This window comes from Ammospiza nelsoni, chromosome 1, assembly GCF_027579445.1.
Source record: "Ammospiza nelsoni isolate bAmmNel1 chromosome 1, bAmmNel1.pri, whole genome shotgun sequence".
Lineage (NCBI taxonomy): Eukaryota > Metazoa > Chordata > Aves > Passeriformes > Passerellidae > Ammospiza > Ammospiza nelsoni.
The window spans coordinates 65,640,036-65,663,857 of NC_080633.1; the positions used below are offsets into that span (position 1 = coordinate 65,640,036).

The 23,822-nt window shown below is 40.6% G+C and overlaps 1 protein-coding gene across 8 annotated transcripts in view; it reads right to left on the reverse strand.

Moving 5' to 3' along the window:
- The window catches only part of PHACTR1 (phosphatase and actin regulator 1), a 325,876-nt gene that overhangs the window by 43,613 nt on the left and 258,441 nt on the right, over positions 1 to 23,822 (reverse strand). For all 8 annotated transcript variants that reach the window (XM_059472153.1, XM_059472144.1, XM_059472178.1 and 5 more), the window contains 3 exons: positions 13,394 to 13,724; positions 5,763 to 5,971; positions 3,987 to 4,143 (listed from right to left, as the gene is read on the reverse strand). In XM_059472153.1, the coding sequence (XP_059328136.1) occupies positions 3,987 to 4,143; positions 5,763 to 5,971; positions 13,394 to 13,724 (697 nt within the window). The remainder of the gene's footprint in view (positions 1 to 3,986; positions 4,144 to 5,762; positions 5,972 to 13,393; positions 13,725 to 23,822) is intronic.

Consider the following 23,822-nt stretch of genomic DNA (forward strand, 5'->3'; position numbering starts at 1 on the left):
AAAACAGGTCTTCCCATTCCAAGAAAGTGCAAAGTCTGGCGTTTGTAACAAAGATTACAGAGATGCTGTGACAGGAGCCCTGTAAAGGGCCCTTATGTTTACTAAATGTGTTGATTAAGTCTGTGGGGTCTGTCATGAGCACCATTATGATTCTGTGGTGAAAGAGATGTGCAAGGACTGAAGCACCTGTCTCAGCACCATGGGACATTCCTGCAGTCTCTGTGCAGTTCTGCTGTCCATCACCCAACAGTGCCGGCCTTCCTTTTCACCAGGGCTTCCTGACAGGCCTTTACCATTGCCCCAGGAAAACATCCAAAGTCACTGTCACAGCCTGGATATCCCATTCCTCTCACCCTGACAGCCACTGAAAGCTAAATCCAAATCTTCCTGGCTGCTTCTCTATCACAGTCAGTGAGACAGGCAGAACAGAGATGTCTGTCTTTTCCTTCCCTCACCCTGTTATCGTTCAGAGCGCTGTTTTTCCTCCTGTGTTCTCCTTTCTGTCTTACAGTCACACATGCACACTTATTGAGCAGCTGTGAAGCTGCATAGGCACCAGAGGGATAAAATAGAAGAAAAGTCTGGGAGAAGCTAAAAAAAAAAAAAAAAAAAAGGAACACCATACTCACTTAAAGATTTACTTAGCACAGAAGGTTTGCATTTCAGAGCAGAAGATAATGGAGTTGTAAGGGTTTTTAGCAGCCAAGAACATGGTCTCCAGCATCCATTTTCCTATCCTCATGCCACATGTGGTTTTGAGCTGAGAGTTCTGCATCTTAATTTACTATTTTTGCTCCTTGTTTCATAGGAGATGTCACATTTTGGAGCAATCCATTCTGGCTTGGTTAGAGGAAGAGCTCTTCTAATTAATCGCTGTAATCAATTGCCATAATTGCTATGTCAGGACTCCTCAGAAATGGTTTATGCTGCACTGGCCTGTTCGTGTGGCTGGAATTCATATGATGTGGAATCTCCTGCCTTTGCTAGGACATATTTTGGCACCTTGGGCAAGAAGCTCTGTTTTTGCTGGGGTCTGCATGTGCTGAGCCATGATACTGGACACAGACCAGGGAAGCACGACATTCATGTGAAGTGTTTTGAGACAGGCACAAAGAATGTCTCTCATGGCTCAGAGAACACCAAGGTGTGTAGTGGGCCAGGTCCTTCTGTAAGATACAGTCCCTGCAGCCTCACCCTTACAGCTGGCCTGGTGTAAGTCAAGGCACTATTCTCCCAGCATGGGAAACAGTGAATTCTGCTCTGGAGTCTCTCTTCCAGTTGGCTGATGTAACACTGAAGTCATAACAATTTTCTGGGAATAACAGAAGGTTCAGAGGTTCCAAGCTACATTTAAACAGGATCTGAACAGACCTTTCTGAGCCAAACTGATTCCCAGTGCAACTCTAATAAGGCTGGAGGAACTGCACCTGGGATGATTTTGGTCCCACACAATATGTCAGTGGCCAATCTCAATATGCCTGGGAAGAGGCATCTTTGAAAAAGACATTCTCTTAATAGTACTAAATTCTTATCTGCCAAATGTGGCAGCCAATGAGCTCTTCCAAACTAAATACTGTGAGGATTATGCACAAATACTGAAGTATCCTAATCAGCCTCTTGGTGAAAATTAATTGATCCATTACAGACAATAACTATATGCTGAAGTTTTTATTCTGCATTTTTTACTTCTGTAAGTAGCATATGTGATTTGATTGGCTGGATATTTTAAACCCTAGGGAACCATTGGTGGAGCAGTACAAATACCTCTGAAATCCAAAATTGCCAGCTGCAATTATAGTCTGCATCTAGCATCTTCTCTAAGGACTATAAATGCTTCACTACTTTAATTTTGCTTGGCATTTGCATCACTGTGTGACAATTACGAAGCAACAGCAAAGGATGGATTCAGTAATAAAGTCTGGACAGTAAGGAAATACTGTCCAAATTGAAATATTCTCTCTATTTTAATATCATATTCATCAGTTTATGCACATGGATACATCACATTTAGATACAGAGCACTGGTAAGACAAGCACTCTTCCTTTTTGCTGCTGAAATGCCTGTGGCTTCTTACATATTAGATATGAGCAAAATAGTTTTCTCCTCATATCTCTTTATTGTTTTCAGCTACTCAAAAGGATGAGATACGAAGTCGTAAATAGTAGTAATTAAAAGGTCAGACTGGAAACTACATCACTCCAGTTAAAGCTTGTGAAATTCTACCATTTTCAGTGATGTTACACTGATATAAAGCAGGAATGAAACAGCAGTTTCATTCAGCTCAGCTAGTTTTTGAACTCATATATACACAGTTTTAGTTATTTGAACTATTTGTGATTGCCCCTAAGTCCTAGCTATATTAGAAGACAACATCAGGCATTTTAGCTCAAACTATTAGATTAGCAGAGATACAATTGGGGAAACAAAAAAACAACATTATGAGAATATGGGGCTCACACAGGAAGGGCTTTGCAGACAGCCAAAAATAGTTTCCCTTGTTAAAAAGGCATTTGCTGAAAAAATACTGTTTAGTGAGGAAAAAAGCAGGTTTTGGATAGGTGAAAAATAAAATACTTATAATGAAAAAGATCTGGTGCACAGTGAGCTGTGCAGAATCAGTGTTTATAAATGACACTACTTTCCTTCATCAGCCATAGCTGGAAAACTTCAGAAAGACCTAAGTAATTTAGGCAAATGGGCAAGATAGTGGAAACACTGTTCAATGTCATTGCAAGGTCAAGCAGTGAGAGACAAAATTTTAAATTCTTCAGATGCTTCAAAAGGGTTCAAATTTAACCATATAACCACTGGGACCTTGCTATCCTGTGCTGTTCTTTGGGACCCAGAGCTCAGTGCAGCTGCAGTCTAACAAGTTCGGAATAAAGCCGAATAAAGACTGAACTGAAAAATCACAGTACCAGCAACAGTGCAGCACCATCTTACATATTTTGGGCATGTTTGCAGAAGCCCCTCAACAAGATACTGAAAACTTAGGTTTTGGAGCAGGCTGAACATGATCCAGCACAAAAACTTTCAAAGACAGTTTGGAAAGGTGTGGTTAATTTATTCCAAGGAGGTGATAAACAAGGCCATGAAAGAAAAGTAAATAAAATGCTGAAAGTGGTATTTACCTGGAGCTCCTATTCTTCCTGTCTCCACAACATGGTAGCAGTGTTTCCCCCTTATCCACCCACCCCCAAAATAAAAAAATGAAAATGTGCAAGAAAATTCCCAATAACTGGTTGGTCATTTCCTTGTGGTTTCCTCACTGGAGAGCAACTAACAGCATTCACCAGCTCTGCATACTACCAAGCTGACAATGTAAGAGGATTCAACTGACTACAGAAATCATGGCATGCACATAGAAGGTTCTTAGACAGTTCTGTCTGACCTCAGTTTAGTAATTCTTGTCAGAAATCCTCCACATTTAATGGCCACCCCTTTACACCCTATTCAATACAGAAAACCAGAGCAGCTAGTGAGTAACCCTGTTATGAAGAAGAAAGTGTCTAGACAGGGTAAATCTGTCCAACCCGACCCAATGAAGGCAAGTACTGAAGGACTTAAACTATTTTGCACCAGGAAAAGTCTCAGCTACTCACAGGTGATGCCGTCAGAAGAGAAAGTTATACCTGTGACCTTTGGCCAAACTAATAGCTTATAAAAAGGCACTTACAGCTACAGTCTGAAATGTTACCAAAGCTGAATATTTTCCAGTGATGTGCCAACAAGAACCAAATTCATGTAGCTCATGCTGATACTTAACCAAAGTTCCCATAGCATATACCAGGAAAATGAAATGGGGAGTTATATGGGAAGCTTTATTGGACCAGAAATAACATAGAGAACCATATCTTTTCTCTCCATGGCTTTTCTTCTTGAACATTGTAACCAAACAGATCTCAAATGTTTAAAGACTAAGGAAAAAACTACATGCCACCATATATTTCCAAGAGCAAGAGTTAAAAAAATGTTTGTCTCTTACCTTGTCAGCTTTGTCCCAATCTGCTGCCTAAGTTCAAGCCTCTCTTCATCAGTCTGCATGGGGAGGATGTTCTTTTCCTCTAGCTCTCGCTTGGAAGGCCTGTTGCTTAGTTTGATTGCTAAAGAGTCCTTCCTACAGAGTTTCCTTGCCAGGGGGCCTGTGGGAGAGAGGAGAGGTTCTGCCAAAAGAGGTGTCATCATTTCATTACAGCATGCACCTGGCAAAGAAGGACTAGCCAAGGGAGGATATGAGGCTCCTTTACACTGGTTGGACGATGGGAAAAGGGGTGTCATTAACTTCATGTGCTCAATTAACCTCAATTCCTATCTTAATAAGGAAAAGCTGAAATTGGTAGGTATAGAGGAAATATAAATTAATATATTGCTCCATAGAGGGGAATGGAGAAGAAGGGCTTGTTTCAGAATTGGTAGTAACATCTGTAGCTTTCTCTAGCACAGTATTTCCACATAATGGAATGAAAAATTCAACCTCAGAATATGGGCAGGCAGCAGAGCTATAGCATGTCAAAAGAAAGGAGTATCTGAATGTGTCTTGCAATGTAATATCAAGACATGCAAGCCAGCATTAGAAGGAATCAGAAGCGGCACAAATCTCTATGCACATGAACTAACTGCTTCCAGGGCCGTGGCAAAGACACTAAAAACCAATGGTCTTTTATAGCTCAAATTTGCTTTCTTAGGCTGGTGTTCAAAGCAGTTTGAGCAAGGAAGACAGACACAGAGAGACACAAACACATGAGAGTTTGTCAGGAGAGTGTGATATAGTGCAGTTCTGTTCTATTTTTAGTATAAGAGCAAACACTGCTTAATTTCACCTACAGGGTAAGGTGGGGTGATGAGGAGATGAAATATGCCTGTTTTAGAATCTTATTTCTATGTGTTTTAAAAGGGATGTTGTTTGACTGTACTGCTTCCAGTTTTCATAAGAAAAGAAAGGCAAGGGCCTGGAACTTCAGATGCCACACCGAGGCAGGAATTGAGTTTTCTTACAGAGGTCAGGAAGGCCACAAGGTCCTTTCCCACTCCGTAATTGTGATATGGTGTCCTGGGTTGGCTATATGATGCTTGTATCCCCAGTCATCTGTTCTGTTTAGCTGCATGATAAGTTTTGCACCTTTAAGACTTGTTCTGAGAGCAAAGGGGGGAGAGGAGAGGCGCACAGTTTGCTGGGGAGGGGCCACTTGAATTTGTTTTTCTAGAGGAAGCCCCTTTAGAGGTTTTTCTCCCAAAATTGCCCTAAACCAGGACATATGGTTATCAATTAACCTCTTCTTATCTGAGCCCAATCCTCTGATTGTGACCCCTTTCAAAGCATGCGCACATATATGATTCCAAAATTATTTACTATTGACTGTATATAAAAGCTCTGATTCTCTATGTGTGGCACTCATTTCATCCTCCTGAAGAAACTATTGAGATGATCTTGACTTAAGCCAAAAGCAGGGCTTCTCTTCACAAAGGGCATTTGGGAAAGTGAATCCAAAAGCCAATTTGTAACTGAACCAATATAAGCCCAAACTTGTCATTTGAGTTTAGTCTGAGCACTACCGAGACAAGGATTCATGAATATTAGTGAAATCACTATAAATTCATACTGCTTGTTATTTTGGATTAGCATCTCCATATAGTCAAGCCGTGAGGGATGAAAAAGCCACACCCAAGAAAGAAAATACACAGGCCTTGTGTTTCCTCTGTGTATTGTGAGCTCAGGGTACAAATTAAATAAGTGAGAAAGGAAAAATTGAATGAGTCTTACTTGTAAATAATGAGTTATCCTCCTCTTCATCTTCCTCTTCTTCCTCTTCCTGTCTTGGATAAAGGCAGGAAGAATCTTCATAGTCAGTTTCATGAGGCACATTTTCTTTATTGTCATCGCATTCGATCACAACAGTTGGCACTTGTCTCATGTCTGGAAGGCCTGAAGGTCCTGCTTTTGTAACACTGTCACTTGTGTGTAAACCAGAGCTGTTGGGAAAGAAAAGAAAATAAATAAACTGAAGGAAACAGCTCAATGAAGGGCAGAGTTGCTTCTCTCACTGTATACAGGAAAGTAGTGGTCTTTCATCCCTTTTTGAGAAGAAATGAGAACAGAAAGATTTTTCAAGACCAGCAAGACTTCTAAGGGGTTTAAACTGAGTACTTATTAGATTTAGGGTACGACACTTAAAAGGGAGAGTTAGGACATTAAATAAGCAGAAATCCTGTCAGCCAGGATGAAGCACTAAAGATCTCTGACAAATTCTCAGGGACCAGCTACTCAGTGGTAAGCACACCTTCAGCCTGGTGTCTGTGTGACCTTTTCGCTGGTGTGCAGGCAGCAAGGAGAAAATGTCTCACCTGAGTGGAGCAGGTGGAGTAAGAGTGGGAGGAAGGAAGGGTGGACTGTAGGGGCTTGCACTAGTGATGCGTGACTTGAGGGGATGGCAAATGCACAACTCTGGTGTGCAAAGGAGCGAGCCTGTGAAACTGGGCTTGGAGAAAAGAGACTTTGGGAGCAGGTGAGAATAACCAGGGAAGAAGCTAAAACCTGGGGGGTTTGTTTGCTAATGGCACAGTTATATACTGGGAGGTGGACATGATGATATCCCTTTTCATGCCTCAGCTTTTTATCCAGCCAGGTGTTGAAGATCAATCAGAATTGGCACTAACATCATATTTCTTTTGTCACAGGAGTGATTGATTATTTTCAGTATCTTATGAGATGAAGACCTGTGGTGAGGACTACTACTATCTAGCCCTGTTTATGTGTTGAATTCAAAGCCCTTTACCAAATAACATCAAGTAGGGAAACAGGAACATGAAGAGGTGAAGATCAAAGTCAAAGAAAAAGTGAAAAGAAAAGTCAGGAACAGAAGTTGGAAAACCCAACCAGTTTTTATTGAAATAGCTCATGCTGCTTTTCCAGTATGAAATCAGAATGAAAGATGGGCAGGCAAAAATGGTGGCAGCTCAGGATTGTGAGACAGCAGAAACTGCCCTCTCTCTGAAGTCCTGGCAGATGCAACAGCTCTATGAAAAATGGGCAACATTTGCCTGTGGGACACCCTCTCTATGTCAAACTCCCATTTTACTTTTCAGAAGAACACAGGTGTGAAAGCAGATGTTCTGGCCAAGTTGACCTTGAGGCACACCAACTTGGATCTGACAAGTATTGAGTGCCATCAATTCCCTTGAATATTTTAGCCTGAATACCACAGGTGTTCTGAATCTTGAATAAAATGTATTCTTCTCTTTAAATGATTTTCTACAGAAATCTGCTGAATCTACTATCTTCAACTTGAAACATTTTGCTTTCTTCTAACCTGTAAGTTAGAACGGACTCTTAAATGGCTTCCAGATAACATTCCAGAGAGACTTTTAAAAATGTAGTTCTAGGGTTATAATGCTACTCCAAATATGCTTAGGGATTAAAGAGAAGAAAAGGCTTCAGATCCTGTGAACAAACCATACCAACAAGCTGTTATCATAATCTTCAGCTTCAAAGAAATAATTTTTAAAATTCCAACATGTATTATTGCAGACTAACCAATAATGAGATACAGAGCTTTACTAGATTCCTTGAACAGAGAAACTCAATTTTCTTAGTGATAGCCCATGTTTTGTATCACAAAGTAAGAGAGATTAATGAAGAACTGGCTTGCAAATTTTTGTATTTGACTTCAATGATTTTGACACAAAAAACCCCTTTATCCCAAATGCAGTTTTAGAATCCATCAACTGAATTCTCATACTGACAAATCAACACACTACAATCTTAAAAAAGTTTGAACTAACTTTTAATTTACTGAAATGCTTTCAGAAGTTTTATATTATGAACTTCATTAAATCTGTTTTCTCTGTAAGCTAATTGTTGAGTAAGTCTTTTAAAGAGGAAAGGAAGGAAATTCAAAAGCCTGGAATCAAATTTCTGAGAAAAACCATAATATTGTGAAATTCTGTTAACACTGCTAAAAAAAACACCCAAAACCTTCCAATTGCACCATGCAACCACTGGATCATTAATTTAATTTTAAAGCAATACATGCACAGAGAGTAAGTACAAATGAAAGGAGCAAGAAGCAATTCAGCATCCAGGACTCTTTGGTGCTTCCCTGTTCTGTGAAGGATGGATGTAGCTCACAGATGCATCCTTATGGGTGTGTCCCCTTATGGGTAGCAGATATCAAAGTGATCCATCAATTCAGGTTATTGAGCAGATATAGGATGGCAACAAGATTCACAAGTTACCACAGAGGATTTTTATTTGAACTAGTGATCTAGAAATAGGCAGCTTCTCATCTCATTGTAAGCTTTCTGAATCATCCACTTTCTTGATAATACTACTTTCTATTTTAAGCCCCTCATTTTTCCTAGTGTTTTGTGTTGTTCTTGATTAAAATCAGCCCTTTCCACAGCAATTTGCCTAAGTCAGCTGTTTAAGCAAAGTGCTTATGAAATACATGCAGTACTGCAGTATACTTAAAAAAGACAAATCAAGGTCATAGGATATGTCCATTGTGTATAAATGACTCTGGGTCAGTAGCAAAACTCCCACATGGTCAGGTGACTACACGACAAGGTTTTTTAGCATTATTCACCAAAAAGCACACTATTGTTTCAAAAAGCCCATTTTAAACCAGTTTTTTGTTTTGCAGCAAAACCAGGGAAAAAAGCTACAGTTAAGCAAGTACTTGTTTTAAGAAGATCTTAACACATGGATGCGAACAATTCATAGCTCCCTAGTACAAGAACTTGCAATAACTGCTGGATCATCTGTACATAATCAAAACAGAAAAAAAAGTGACACCACTATAGATTACAATGGTTTTAGTGAGAAAATACTTCAATGAAAAATCACCTTTTAAGCATATGAGTGACTCATGGTACAAAAAAATTTAAAAAAAGAAAAAAGTGAAATACTTCCTGTAAAATCTAGTGGGAAAAACCTGCACACTTCTTGTCTATCATGCCAGGCCCTTTGATTTTGGAATAGAAGATTACATTTTTATCAGAATGTTTTCAGATCCACAGTACTTTTATGTACTTAGCAGTTAAAACAAAAGGTCTGAAAGAACTTCAAACCACTGTATATACGTTTCTATTACAGGAATGTGTGTCAGAGAGAAGGCAGAGCTATAAATATTAAGTATTTCTATCCTTAGGCAATGCTAAAGTTTAGACAAGATGCAATTCTCTTGACAAGTTTTATGGAAGATAAATGTTTTCTGACTCAAATATGTTTCGTAAGATTTACAAGACACTGGTGGTAATGTCTAATGCATTTCATTTCATAAATCTACAGTCTGAGGCTGAGCTGGGTGTCCCAGAGGAACTGGTCTCACACACAGTCTTTTTGGGCACAGTGATTTTTCACTGCTCTGCCACAGAGGCAATTCTAGCCTGGAGTGAGATATTGCCACCTAACAGCTCTTTAGTACGTACATTGAACAAACTGAGCCCTGGATTCATCTGTGCCTGCTCCTGTACACGAGCCCACAGAGTAAATGAAATTAATTGTCACCTTTCCAGACAGGCTGAGAATTATACAGGCAAGGCAGAAAATCAGGCTGTTTCAGATGAAGAAACTGCCTCACTAAGTCAAAATTAAAGACACATTTCGGTGTCACAAGAGAGTCTCTAAGGCTTCCTTAGCCACTGTTTGTGATGCACAGCTTTGAGGCATGATCTTTCTTCTCAAATTCATTTTGGTTAGGAGGATGAAATCTGCGTATTTTGGTGGCAGGGCTTACCAGATTTTCATCAACTCCTAAAATGCAATGGTAAAAAATGATGTCCAAATCTAGAGTTTTACTTATGCTTGACAAACACCCTTTGGACTGAAGGGGAAAGTAATTTGCAGTAAGACACAAATTAGCAACAGAGGTTGCAGAAAAAAGGTTACATGGAAATTACACATATCTCTGTTTCAACTTTATCTACCATAATACTGGTAATTTATCAGGGAAAATAGAGGCAAACTGGCAGCACAAATGACATGTCATAATAGTCATACTATGACAAGGGGCAGATTGCCCTTCTGAGAATAGGTTATGAATAGACATTAGAGTACCAGAAAATGTTTGCAATCAAAACTGTTAAGTGCACAAATGAACTTAATGTTCTATAATGTCTGTAATAAAATTTAATAAAAAAATCCAGGAATTAGCTCCCATTTTAAGTCCTAAGAACAACTGGGACTTGAATAGATATTTCATGCCTTTTAATGTACCTTAAGACATTAACTTATTAATATGCACTAGATCTAGGTGAGGTAGTTACATGCAATCACTCCTGCAGAGGGGAAAATAGAGATAGAGAGACTCAGTAACTTTCTCAAGGTCAAAGACAGAAAAATCTGGCTTCCAGGTCTGTACAGAGGGAAAGCTCATTTTTCTCTGGCAAGCCTGTGGCTCATTGGCAAAGCACCGATTTCAACTATCATTCTTCAGATGTTGTTAGACTACCTGAATTCCAGAGATCTTATCTGTGTAAGCAAAGAGTCCAGATTGCTAGAGGAAGGGAAGGTTTTAGCTTTTCATTTTTTGTTCATGTCCACACTCAGACACCTGGTGAACAGGAGAGTTGTAAGGTATAAGACAAATTTACTGGACAGAATGACAATTTCATAGAAACTGATTCATCAAATATCATTAGAGCTTAAATGACCTTGAGGAGCTTCCACTGCACCAGGACCAAAGAAACTAGGTACAAGGAAGAAAAGGAAAAATTCCGGAAGGAAAAGAAAAAAATTAGAGCTGAAAGCTGATCTGTGCTTGTCTATGTGATCATCTCTTATTAAAATCAAAACACTATTCTAAAAAATCCCCAAAATTACCAGACTTGGCAGCATTATTACTGCAGCACCATGGCAATTCTTCTGTAAAGTTGTAGGATACTTTTGAGATAATGTCTGAGATCAGAAGGAAAAACCCCTTAGTATTCACCAGAAGCTGCCTCAGAGACTTAGCAGGCTCTCTCATCTCCTCAGGTTTGTTGAGCCAACAGTAGTGGCCCAGTACTTTGCTAACTTGCAAGGAACAGCAAAGTGCAGGATGTCACTCCATATCCTTTGCAGGCTATAGATGTGAGCACACTACCAAGCTCCAAACAGAGGAAGGAGATCTAGGATCTTTGCAGTTTTAACAGGCCCTCAAGAATTTTGGGCTGAAGTGTGCAATGACAAATACTGCAGTATTATTTCTCTAGAGTTTAATGCAGATTTTTACAATAAGGGAAAGTAAGTAGTGTCAAAATAGTAGAAAACGGGCATTCAGTGCAAGTAATTGTCTCCCAAGTTAAATAAATATATTTAAAAAATCTGCACAAATCTTCAAGCAAACTCGGCAAATTTATCTAGATCACAGTTTGGCTTGGAAAAAGCAAATGAAGAATTTAAGAGCAAGATCAGCTCCACAGAACTGTAAATGGTTTGAAATATTTTTACCTCTATATACTATAAAAATAACAATTGCTGATCATGACCTATTTTCTCCCTTGTGAATGCAGAAGTTATTGATTTGCTTTGACAAGGATCATGAACAAAGTACTCAATACATTAATCTGTGATTTAACTAACAGTTAATCAGCATAAAAAAAGGCTATGAAAAATCTGCCTGCAATATCCTGAACTACGATTTATATTATTTTTAAATGTGAAATATCAGTACCCAACCTTTTCTTGTTTTCTTCTTATTAACTGCAAAAGGAAACAATTGCTTCACACTGGTACATGATTGCTTGCTTATTCAGTTTTTAACAAGCAGCAGAGCTTCAGCTTCAAATTAATAGTTTAATCCAAACAGCATCACCTTCTTTAAATCAGTTAAACGTATTTGTAGACATAAACATGATGGATGACTAGAAACTGGAGCATTCATTGCTGTGGGGCAACAGATGCCGCAGTGAAGTCATGCTCTGAGAGATGTCACTGGGCTCAGGATGACAAAGGGCCTTCTGCACACCGTGTGAGCCAGACATTAAGACGTCCAACCTAAGCTGGGGACAGCATGGGCAATGCAGCCCCAAAGGAGCCTTGGGGAGACAACAGCAATGCTCTGTGCCTGGTGCATTGAATTTTGGAATGGTGTAGAGGCACAGACCAGCCATGCTGTCAATGTGAGAGGTAAACGGGTAATCACTGGGTATGGCAGTAGGGGATACTCTTTCTATCCTACCTCTACAGCTCTTTCACAGACAGGAATAAGAATCTCCTTCATAGCCCTAGTAGTTTTTCTCCAGCTGAGAACTCCCCCATACTGTAGAAATATTAGCCCCATGATGTAATCACAGATGTGTCAGTATTCTGGTACTAAAATAAGCTGGCAGTGTGAGACAGCCTCTGGTCTCCAGACTCTTTTTCAGGCAGTATGGAGAAACTGCCATCAACAATCCAGTTGTTTCCAACTATGGAATATAATGAAGGTAGTTATCAGTTATCAGACAGAAATACTGGGGTAAATCATTAAGCATTTTTTCTCTTAGACCAAATATTTTGCCTTCCTGTATAAAAGGATGATCTGATGCTCCTAGAACAAGGTGGCTACAAATCTGTCCTTGGTACTAAATAAAACATGTAATTTTTCATCCATCTTCCCTGTTCTGGGACTTTTTCAGTTTTGCTCTGCAAGGTGAAATAAATTTTCCAAAGCTTGCTGATGTTGCAGTCTATGAGGGCAGCTTGCATTTATACAACATGCTTCACTTACTCAGACTACTTGGAGAAACATTCAGAGATACTCATAAGTGACAATAACAAAAAACAGCGCCAAGGTGGGTAAGGCATTTCTGATCAAATGTTCTACCTCTTGCCAGATGCAAATGGCTAAGAAGGTAACTGCTGTGGAATGAGTTAAATACTTACTTTAAGATCAAACACATAATTTAATTTAAATTAATTTAAGTAATCTAAATACTGTATTAAAACCCTTCTAAGTGACTTGTAGGAAGTCCACATAGATTGTTTTGAGCTAATTGGTAATACTAATCAGACGCCCTGCTGGAGTGGCACACTAGATTCTAATTGCTCTTTTATGAATCCTGCTCTCCTTGCATTTAGCAATCCTCCACACAACTGGAGCTCTGCAGTTATGCCTCAGCAGTACCTACTGCAAGCCAGGCATGTCCTATTAAAATCTCCATTGGCTGTATTAACTACTTCCTTGAATGGGACAATGGTGTTCAGGAAATTTGGTCTTTATTTCCTTTCAGCCACAAACTTGTCAAACAAGTCTGGAAAGGCTCTTCCTCTGCCTCTGTTTCTGCAGAAATGACTCTGCCCTGAAGCTGTTAGACCCCAGAGGAGACACCTCATTCAAGTCCTAGGAACATAACTCAAGTGATGCCTTCAATGCTGAGTTAGCAGGAATCAGTGCACACCAGTATGGAATGCTAAAAATGTTGGTCCATTACCTTTCTAGCCTGTGCATGGTCATGGCTAGCGTTTTGTTCAGTTCCTCGATCATGCGGCACCCTGAAGGGTGAATGGGCAACGTGCTGGACCCAGAAGGAAGGTGCTGGCTGTGGCTGCCGTACTGGAGCTGGTGCTGGTGAGCTGCTAACTGGGATGGCAGGACAGTGTGATGCTGCTGGGTCAAAGGCTGCTGGGAGCTCTTCTGCGTGGAATAGGATGAGAGAGAGAGGTCTGGCCCCCCTAAAGGCATGCAAATCATGACTTTCTTTGGAGGTAGTGGAGGTGACAGTTTAACTGGCATACAAGGCAGTTTCACAGGAGCGCCAGGATCTAAAAGAAAGAAAGAGAGCGCAGGTGTTAATTTTCATGTCAGTAAGAAGGAGATGAGAGTATCTGCCTGGGTGAGCAGGTACAGAGGTTGCTACTCAACATAGGAGAGTGCACACTTCTTGTGACAGACAACTCCTATTGTATGCTCAGCATGGTCTCCAGAAAAACACTGTTGTTTTGCAGCACTCCTGAGTCTCACAAAAAAACATCCCAGGGCTGTGCATGCCCCTAATAAACACATTAAGCAATACTTAACAAGGCTTGTGGCATACTTTAAAGCCCTAATCCTCCAAAATAGCCCTGTGAGGTAGATGCAACTTCTTCCACTCAACAGGCACACAAATAGGGGGAGAGCAATTAGGATGAGAGCAATTCAGTGTCTGAAGTTACAGGATGACTCACCACCATCACTGCCAGAGCAAAAGCTCAGGGATTTCTGATCTATCTCAGCCACTGCAGTACAATTACTACAAGTCACACTTCTTACAGCTTTGACATGTGCAAAACATCTGGTGTAAAAAATTACATTACAGGGCCAAAGAGAAAAGAAATAAGGTTTGAATACTAAACAGGACAGGTTTGGAAAAATGGAGGGTACATGAGGAGAAAAGTTAAAGGGCACTAGGTTGTTAGGACTAATGCATTCTTTTGCAGAAGTGGCAGGCATTTTTCTCTGGACTAAAGCACTGAATTTTACCTTTTTAACTCTATTTAAAACATTCACTGAAGCCCATAGTTCATCAGACAGGAAAAGACTTCACTGACTTCAATGAGAAATCAGTGAGAGGTCCACAAGCAAACCTCTCTTCCAGAACTCAACTGAGTTGGAGATTTTTGGAGTTGCATTGTGAAATATTTTCAGAAGGGAAAAGAAGTAACATGAGGGCTAGTAGTTGCCAAGATGAATGGGGGAAATGGTCACAAACCATGTTAAGAGTGAAAGAGAGAGAAAATATATACACTGTGAGCAACAACTCTAAGTTTGTCTCTAGGAGGAAGGCCAGGCCCTTTCCAGCCTGAAATACTGAACACATTTGTCTCCGCACTGTAGCTCTGTGAGGCTTGTATGACCTTTGTTCTCTTGCTGCTTCTGTCCACTCCTCTGCTACAACATGGTAAGGGAATTGCAGGGCCAGAATCTTCTTTTGACCTGAAGAAGCTTGGGAGTTAGATGCTGCTCTCCAAAGTTCATCACTATTCTGAATGCTACCAGATTTCCATAGTCTTTTTCCAGACTATACAAACTGGTTCTTTTTGGTTTAAATTATCCTCCCCCCCAATTCCCTTCATTCTTTCCTTCTTTCCTGGCTTGCTCTGGGTATTGCCTGGACTTCTATCCATATCTAATAGCCAGGGTACACAAGTTTGATATTAGGACTAGCAAGCAGTAACACTTCTTAAAAATGATTACGGATTGTAAGGTGAAAAAAGACCATGAGCTAAGTTCAGATATGTCTCTTGAGTTATTTTAGTGCTAGTCACATCTTCCACAGCATCCACTTGATATTAGTGGTTTTGCTATGCTAGGAACAACACATTGACAGTGTAAGCCTTCCCCCTCTCCAGAGTGTTTATAGGCTACTACACAGAGGGGTTCAAGGGAGTGCAAAGATGAAATGCTGCATGCTGGTTTTGGAGGGGATAGAGTTAATTTTCTTCACAGTGTCTGGTATGGGGCTGTTTTGTATTTGTGCTGAACAAAGTTTGAGTTGATAATATAGAGATGTTTTTGTTATTGCTGAGCAGGGCTTGCACAGAGCCAAGGCCTTTTCTGCCTTTTGAACTGCAACACAGTGGAGGGAAACCTGGGATGCATGGGAAGCCAGGACAGGTGATCCTAAGTGAACAAAGGAATATTCCAGACCATATGATATCATGCTCAGCATGTATAGTGAAGGTAAGAAGGAGGAAGGGGGGGATGTTTGGAGGGGGGGTGTTTGTCTTCCCAAGGAGCCATTACATGTGATGGGGCCCTGCCCTCCTGGAGATGGCTGAACACCTGCCTGCCCATGGGAAGCAGTGAACACATTCTTTGTTTCACTTTGCTTGTGTGCATGGCTTTTGCTTTCCCTATTGAACTGTCTTTATCTCAACTCATTCATTTTCTCAGCCTGACTGAATATGGTCCTAATACTTTTACCCTTCTGATTCTCTCCCTGACCCCACTGGTGGGGGAGTGAGTGAGGGGCTAAGTGGGGCTTGGCTGCTGGCTGGAGTTACACCATGACATAGGGGTATGGAGAAAAAGTGGCCTTCCCACATTGCAGAGTGGAAGGGCTATAGAGAGTAGAATCCAAGTCTTCTGCCTTTCAATGTAATATTAAATCCACTTAACATGTTGTCTCTTCTGATGGCTCTACGAAGGCTGAAATTTAACTCATGGGTTTGCCAAAGCAGTAAAAGAAAAAAAAAACAAACCACATTCAGGATTTTCTATTCAATCACACAAAGGTCTTCAAGTCACCTTGTTTTTCTTACAAATATGTTATTTGCATACATTTCCTTTGTGTATCCTGCATAAAAGAACACACTCTTCAATTAAAGGTAAGTAACAGAAAGAGTAAGGAGTAAATTGTATAGAGCCCTGAGAATAAAGCTCCTATGGGATTTGTAGTAAAAAAAGTGGGTTTTTTCACACATTTATCCTTCAGGCAATTTTACTTCTAGAGCTTGTCCTGAATTACAAAGACTACACTAAGATCTGCACTTCCATTTTGACAAATACAGGTTGGTTTAAGATCCTTTTCTGCAGCATGTCAATTAAAGTCTTCATTTGACAGTGCTTGTGCCTGGATGCCCCATCACTCTGTGGCAGCCCTCCTTAATGGTGAATTCAAAAAGATCCCAACTGCAGGCATCTCTGTCTTTTGACAAAAGAATAACTGGAAGGATCATTTGTGTTTTCTGCTTTTTGGGATCCTGAAGATCAGAGCAGTTCAGGTATAAAGCAAACAGGAATCCTTCCTTCCTTCCTTCTTCTAAATACAGTGAAAATTTCTTTTCTCATGCAAGTATTCATGCAGTAGAGTTGTGGCACAGGCACTGCAGCTCTGGAATTGTACAGGAGCACAAGTCTAGCTTAATTATCCTGAGCAGCCACATATTCATTCCAGCATGAATCAGATGCACACACTTTGGTTTGACTCCGCACAACAAAGGTTTGGACCTTCAGCTTCCACTTAAATTTAAACAAATGCTTCACATTAACATGTTTTCAATGGTACCAGTGCTGAGTGACTCCACTGGACACCTGCCAAAAATTGTGCCCATTATTTTTAATGTCCTCATTCAGGCTGACTGTGTTACAGCCAGGTTCTTGAGCTTGTCTGAATATGGTCTTAATACCAAAACAGACTTAGAAATGACCAGAGGCATTAAATCTGCTTGTCTGTCCTCCACCTGCAGGAGAATTCTGCTTTGTTTAAATAAAATGGTTAAAAGGAGAATTAGTACAATTTGCTGGGAAATGTAACTGTGTATCTTCATTGACACCAGTAATGGAGACCTTGGTATTGCAAGTTTTAATGTGTGGTCTGATCAGTGACTATGCTGAACAAGTAGCCTTGCCCAAATCCATGGGCTCTGGGAATGCTGTTGGGAACTGTGCTACCATCATCTACACTAAGGGACAGAACAATTTCTCCCTGCATGTGAGATGACTGAGTTTTACAGTTCTTTCCTCTGTTTGCTTTAATGTCACAATGTACATGATTTATGAACCAGAGATAGTAACAATTACTGTCTCCCCCATGGAATATACATCAGACATAGGCATCAGTAGATGAGTAAGAAGCTGGACAGGGGAAATAAGAACAAGGAATCTATGGTAAGTGTCTTCTCAGTGAAACATTACCAGAGTATTAAATCATTGCACAAAGCACTCATAACTGAAAAGAAGCAAACTGTGTGAAGCCAGGTGTGCAAGGCTGATTAATCTCTTCTGGCTGAGGTTTTTCATGCTCAAAAGAATAATGAGCAATTTTGCAAGATGTTGGTTCCCAGTGGGGATGTGACCACTCAGCACTGTGTAATAACTTGTATGCTAGAGTTGATAAAAAAGACATCAACCTCTCCACTCTTGATGATAAACAATTACTTAAAAGACAGTTGTGGATGCCACAATATTTGCTACACATCAGAATTTTGACAAGCAGGCCATCCCTTACTCTTTCCATATCATTTTGCTAACATCTGTAGTTACTATATTTCTTTTGGGGTGTTCATGAGATAAATATAGGTTTATTTGTTGCACAGATTTGCTACTATATGGTTCTTCTGAAGTGTTAGTGGTACACTGGAGCTGTGAACCATATACACCAAGTCTGATGCTTAGTCACTGAACATGGCTGTAGAATTACTCAGCACACATTGAAGACACAACTGCTGCAGATGGGGTGCAAGGAACTTCTGGATGCATGGCAGCAAAGGTTGCTGCAGCAGGGATTGTAGAAAGGCTCATCAAAATCTTCAAATTCTGCCCCAGCTGAACTACTGCATGGAGAAGGAGGACATGCCTGGGGATCCTGGGCTTGTGGCAGAGCTGGCTGTGTTGCTCTTTGTGGACTCCTTGCCAAATGTAAGGCAGTGCTGTACCCTGACAGCAAGGAAGGACAACAGACTCCTGGGTGGTACAAGAAGAAACACAGCCAGGAGATTCTGCTACTGATAGAAGGATTCCCTTCTATTCACTGGTCCTTAGACTGTGTCTAGACTACCGTGCAAGCTTAGTGTCCACCAGGAGAGATATCAAAAGAACAGAATGAGTTGAGAACAGGGTCACTGCAGTGGCTGAGGGCTAGAGCACCAGAGGTACTGAGTTATGTTCAGCTTGGAGCAAAGACAGCTTGTGAGGGGAACACTTAAGAGCTGCCTCCCAGTACCTACAAGTTATCAATAAGGTGATACTCTTCAGTGGTGTGTGGTGGGAGAAGGAAAGACAGTGGACAAAAGTGAAAAGAAAGAGGTTCAAGACTGGATTATAAGGAAAGTGTCTTCCCTGCCATGAGAAGAGGCAGTTAGTGGAACAGGTTTATCCAGACAGGTTGTACAGCTGGCATCCTCTGACGTTTTCAACACCCAGCTGGTCAAAAGCCCAAGCAATTTGGTCTGATCCCATACCTGGCTCTGCTTTGAGCAGGAGGCTGGATTTAAGATCTGCTGAGGTCTTTTTCCTCACCTGAATGACCTTACACTGTGACCTTTGCTGTACTGTATACAGCTAGTAAGTAATACAAGTAATACAGCTTGTCATAAAGTTAATGAGACACTCTTCCTCCTAAGTAATTAATTATGTAAAATAATGTGCAAAAAACTCCCTCAAACCAACAAACAGTGCAAAAAACAGTGTGGCTTATTGAGGGAGCTCCATGGGGTGATGTGCCTGATATTTACTGTCCCCATTTGGACAAGTAACTTTTGCTTTTTCAGGTCTTCTTTCCTGTAATCACTTGTGCCTAAATGGCGAGAGTCTCTTTTCTTGTTTCAATGACTTTTTGAGAAGTCAAAAACTGTTCTCAAAGGTTTGCCATGCATCTCCTCCTGACTATAGCAAGATCTGCAGTCATGTCTTTTGGGGAAGATTTGAGACGGAATTCTTTGCTGTTCTTCTGTACCACATACGCATTCAAGATTCAGGTTGAATATGGAGAACAAAAGCAAGGCATGATTATCCCTAAAGGCTGAAAAGTATAGCTCTGCATGAATTCCTGTGCAGGGCCTTGGAAAGGGTTTCAAAGACGAGAAGATTTCCTGATGCCTGTATGTGATATGTACTCCTCTCCAGGAAGAATCACAGAGAGGAATTATAAAGAGAGAAACTGCACCAGGGTCCAGTTTCCATGAGAACCTGGTGAAGGAGAACTGCTTTTGCTCTGCTGCTTCTCCCTTGACACGCAGTGAGAGAACTGTCCATTGTCTTCATGCGAATGTAACCTCCCTTCATGAATGTAGCCGGCCAGAGCAGGCAGCTGGAGGTAACATCACTGTGGAGGAAGCTTCTGGATTATGCCTTGGGCTCATCTACAGGGAGTCTTCTGATACATATGTGACCACTGCATTATAAAATATTCCAGAGTATTTACTGGACAAATTGTAGTTGTAAAAACTTTTACAAAGTTGTCACTTATAACCAGCTGTGTGTTGGCAAGGCACCAGGACCCCAGGCATTCGTGCTCTCAAACCTCATTCTTGTCTTGTCTGCATTGTAAGAAGCAAATTTCGAGGATTTTCAATATTTTGTACCCTATTAAATGTGTCCCTCTAATTATAAATTAGTTCTGAATCTACACAGACATAACTAGAAAGCCCAGTATCAGAACTAAAAACGTGCTATGTGTCTCTTCAAAATATTGAATGAAAAAAAAGCAAAAGAATGCAAAAAGCTTAAATGGAATAGATATTGGCCAGATATAACCAAAGCTACATCCTATTCTAATATTAGGCTGAATTTTGGCTCAAACAGACTCAAGTGCTCCTGAGATCCCATCTTAATGGCACATATTTTGTTCTCTGGTGTTTTAGGAGCTTTATGGGTTATTGGTGATTCAGTTGAAAAATATCTAATTAATTTCAGAAAGCATTATCTGCTCTGGTGAAAATTAACAGCTTAATGAATCAAGATCAAAGAGAACTTTACAACACTGGGGTCTATCAAATCAGACATGCCTAGCAGTCCTCTCACTTGACCATTAAAGATTTTTTTATTAACTGGGGACTTGAACACCAGAACCCCAATTAAATTTGGTCCCAGGTAATTATTTCAACTCTTCCTAAATTTTCAGTGAAGGAAGCTCGAAGTGTCCTAAATGCCTGGGTTCTGCACGTGAATATCAGAGAAATAAAACAACAAAAGAAGTTCTATCTTGTGAACAGTGTCTCATACTAATCAGTCTAATGCTAATCATGTTTGAAAACCAGGACAAGGCTCACCAGGAGGTGACTGGCCAACAGGACATGCAGAGCAGTGAACACAGTGGTAACAAAACAGTTAAGGCTCATGTTTTTCTCCTGGAATTGCCTGTCTTCTAGGGCTTATGTGAGCACTTCCACACCCAGTGCTGTGACAGGGATGTTCCCTTGATGGAGGCAGCACCATCAAAACCACAGGACATGGCGTGAGGAAAAGCATGGAGCATCTTCTGCAGCAGTGTTGGTACCACTCCCAGTGGCTGCCCTGCAGTCTGCTCTTGGCTCTGGCACTGTTTCTATAGTGTCCCATCCCTACAGAGCCTCAGCCTTGAGAAGAAGCATGCCAAGGCTGTGTGATTTATATTTGCTAGAGGCAATTCTCTCTTCCTTCCACCTTTAAATGGATTTTTTTTTATTTCCATTCACCACAAAATTAAATGTGCTCTTACGTGTTTATTTAGGTCTGCTCTTTTATGTGCATTTCTTATCAGTTGAAAGGCCAATCTTTGTCTTGGCACAGGCAGATAGATATTTGAGATGGCTCAAAATGCTTTCAGAGGAAAGGAATGTTTCTTTTCCATTTCTAAAACCTGTCATAAATTCTTTGTCAAGCCCTGCAAGTCAGTCTGCATAACTTTTTTAAGAACTTTGGAATCTTTTCACAGCAAGAGGTGGTCTGACTTTTTTCCCTCAAGGTTTGTTTTTAAAATATTTTTCCTTTTTTTTTTCCTCTGACCACGTCTGTAGTGACTTTTTAATATATGTTTGTACAAAACATCTTTCTATTAAATAGATACACTTATGTACACGTATACATGCATATATATATATGTATGTAGATAGAAGTTGAGTTGCTTCTCCCTTTTCACATGTGTACCTGAACCCTTCACAGGATCACATTTCCTCTCATAGTCTTTTGAAAAGAACTACCAGACCATTAAACCTCTGTCACTCTCCACTAGCCATGCCTGATATGTTTTAATTTGTCCTTCAACCTTCTCAAAAATTCTTCAGTAGAAAACTGTGTATTCAGCAAGAAATGAAAAGTTTTCATTTTGAATGCCAGAGTTCAGATTTTGCTTGTTTTCTCACTCCCAAGCAAAGGAAGTCTCTGGAGTGATTAGAAAAAGAATAGCATTAATTCTGCTTCTCACTGAGGAGGATGCTTCATTAGGATTGATTGCTCATTTCCAAAGATTGTACATGGCTAATATAATTACCACTGGAGAACACAAGGCACTGAGCAACACTTATATCCTTTGGACCACCAAAGTAAATGGACCCTTTAGAACAAGCTGAATACTTTTATTTATAAGGAATGTATAAGTGAGGGTTGCAGTACCAGCAGGAATACTGTCAATTAAATTATGGCTCTACAACTAAATTTGAGTCTCCTTTCCTTTACCCTGAAGGTTTTGTACACGCATGTACAAGAGTCTACCTATACTCACTTACAAGACTTTATATAGGACTGGATGAGACATCAGTGAAGGCCACCACAAGAGGCCACACCAGAGGAGTCACAGTTCTGTTTCACTTCCATTGGAAAGTCATCACCATCAAGCAACGCACTTATGCTGATAACTTGAGCCTGATTCTACTTCACACAAAATTTCCAACTGTGGAAAAACAAAACTACTCCAGAAGCCCTCATCCTTTGATTCTTCTGGTATCTGTTACAAAAGAATGGCTTATGAACCAAGGACCTGAGTTTTTTCCTATGTTATTCCTATATTTTTATTTCTTACATGTTGGCCTCATTTCTGAACAACTTCTTGTAATTGGGACAGAGTTTTAGGGGAGATCACAGGAAGCTGGTTTTGTCCTTAGGTGAAGCCATGAATACTGCTACCTGGCCTTGCAGGCTGCAGGACCACCCATTCAGTTTGTAGCAAAGGGCAAGATACTAACTATTATGTGCAGATTTTGGCAGGTAAGAAAGTAAAGAGGTTTCACATAAAATGTACAGAACTATACAGGACAAAAAAGTGTGGTCATCCAAACAGAAACATGAAGAGACTACGTAGAGATGAGAGAAAACCAGAACATGTTCTTTCCTAATGAGCACTTTCCTGATATAGATATTAAACCTGAATAAAATGGGTGTTAACTGTCTGAAAAGAAAATCTACAATACATAAATGTGGGCAGAGCATTTCTCACATCAGTTCTGAAAATATCAGGGCAGGATTAAGACAAGATCAACCCAGGGGAAGACTGGTAGCTGCCCCACTACAAAGATGAACCACACCTCATATTCAACTCAGGATTTTGAGATGCTGCCTGCTGTGCAGCAGCTGCAATTATGAGCACACTGTTCAAAAGGTGCAGGCAAGCATTTAGGGAAGCTATTTTCATCAGCAGTTGAAATGAGAGACTGGGAGGAGGAGACACACCCACCCTCCTTCCACATTCACCTAGAACTTTGAATCCCAAAGAGCCTGGACACTTGTGAAAACATGTGGAACACAAAACAGAGCCTGTGTTGTTTACTGTTGCTACCTTCCATGCAGTGAGAGCTAAATGGCAGCATAAAGCACAGGACATCAAAATGCTGGTGATTGGGAATTGGAGCTGGACTCACTAATTGGAGGGGACTAGTCAGAGCAGGGGTGGAAAGGGGGAGCAGTTTGGAAGATAATGTAAATACTGAGGCAAAATGGCAAGAAGTCACGGGACAGAATTACCTGTATAAGGATCAGGGGCAAGTCAAAGACAAACATATGGAAAGATACAGGATGTGTGGAGGGAGACCTGCCCATATGGCGGTCGAGGGGACAAGCAACAAATTGCAAAAGGAGAAATCAAAACTCTCCCTTTCCCCTCAACTCTCACGCCTTTCCTCATTAAGGGCATTTAAAGATATCCTAGTATTTTTCTGATACTTCCTTTCCCATCAAAGCACATCCTGCAATTTCAGTGGTGATGGTAGCTCTTGATGAATAAGGGTGAGGAGGGTTAGGAAATGCCACAGTGGTCTTAAGCAATTAGAGCTGAGAGAGGAAGTGCCCCTGGAGCAACCTTGATGAAGGTGCAGTCTGAAGATTTCACGATCCCTGCCCTAGGTACAGCACGTACATCACCAGCACACACACAAGTGCAAACAGAGTTACAGAAAGAGGAAGAACATTGAGAACCTTGCTACAAAGGCAGCTTTTCCTATAAGGGAAACGGTGGGGCTGAGGGTCCAGGA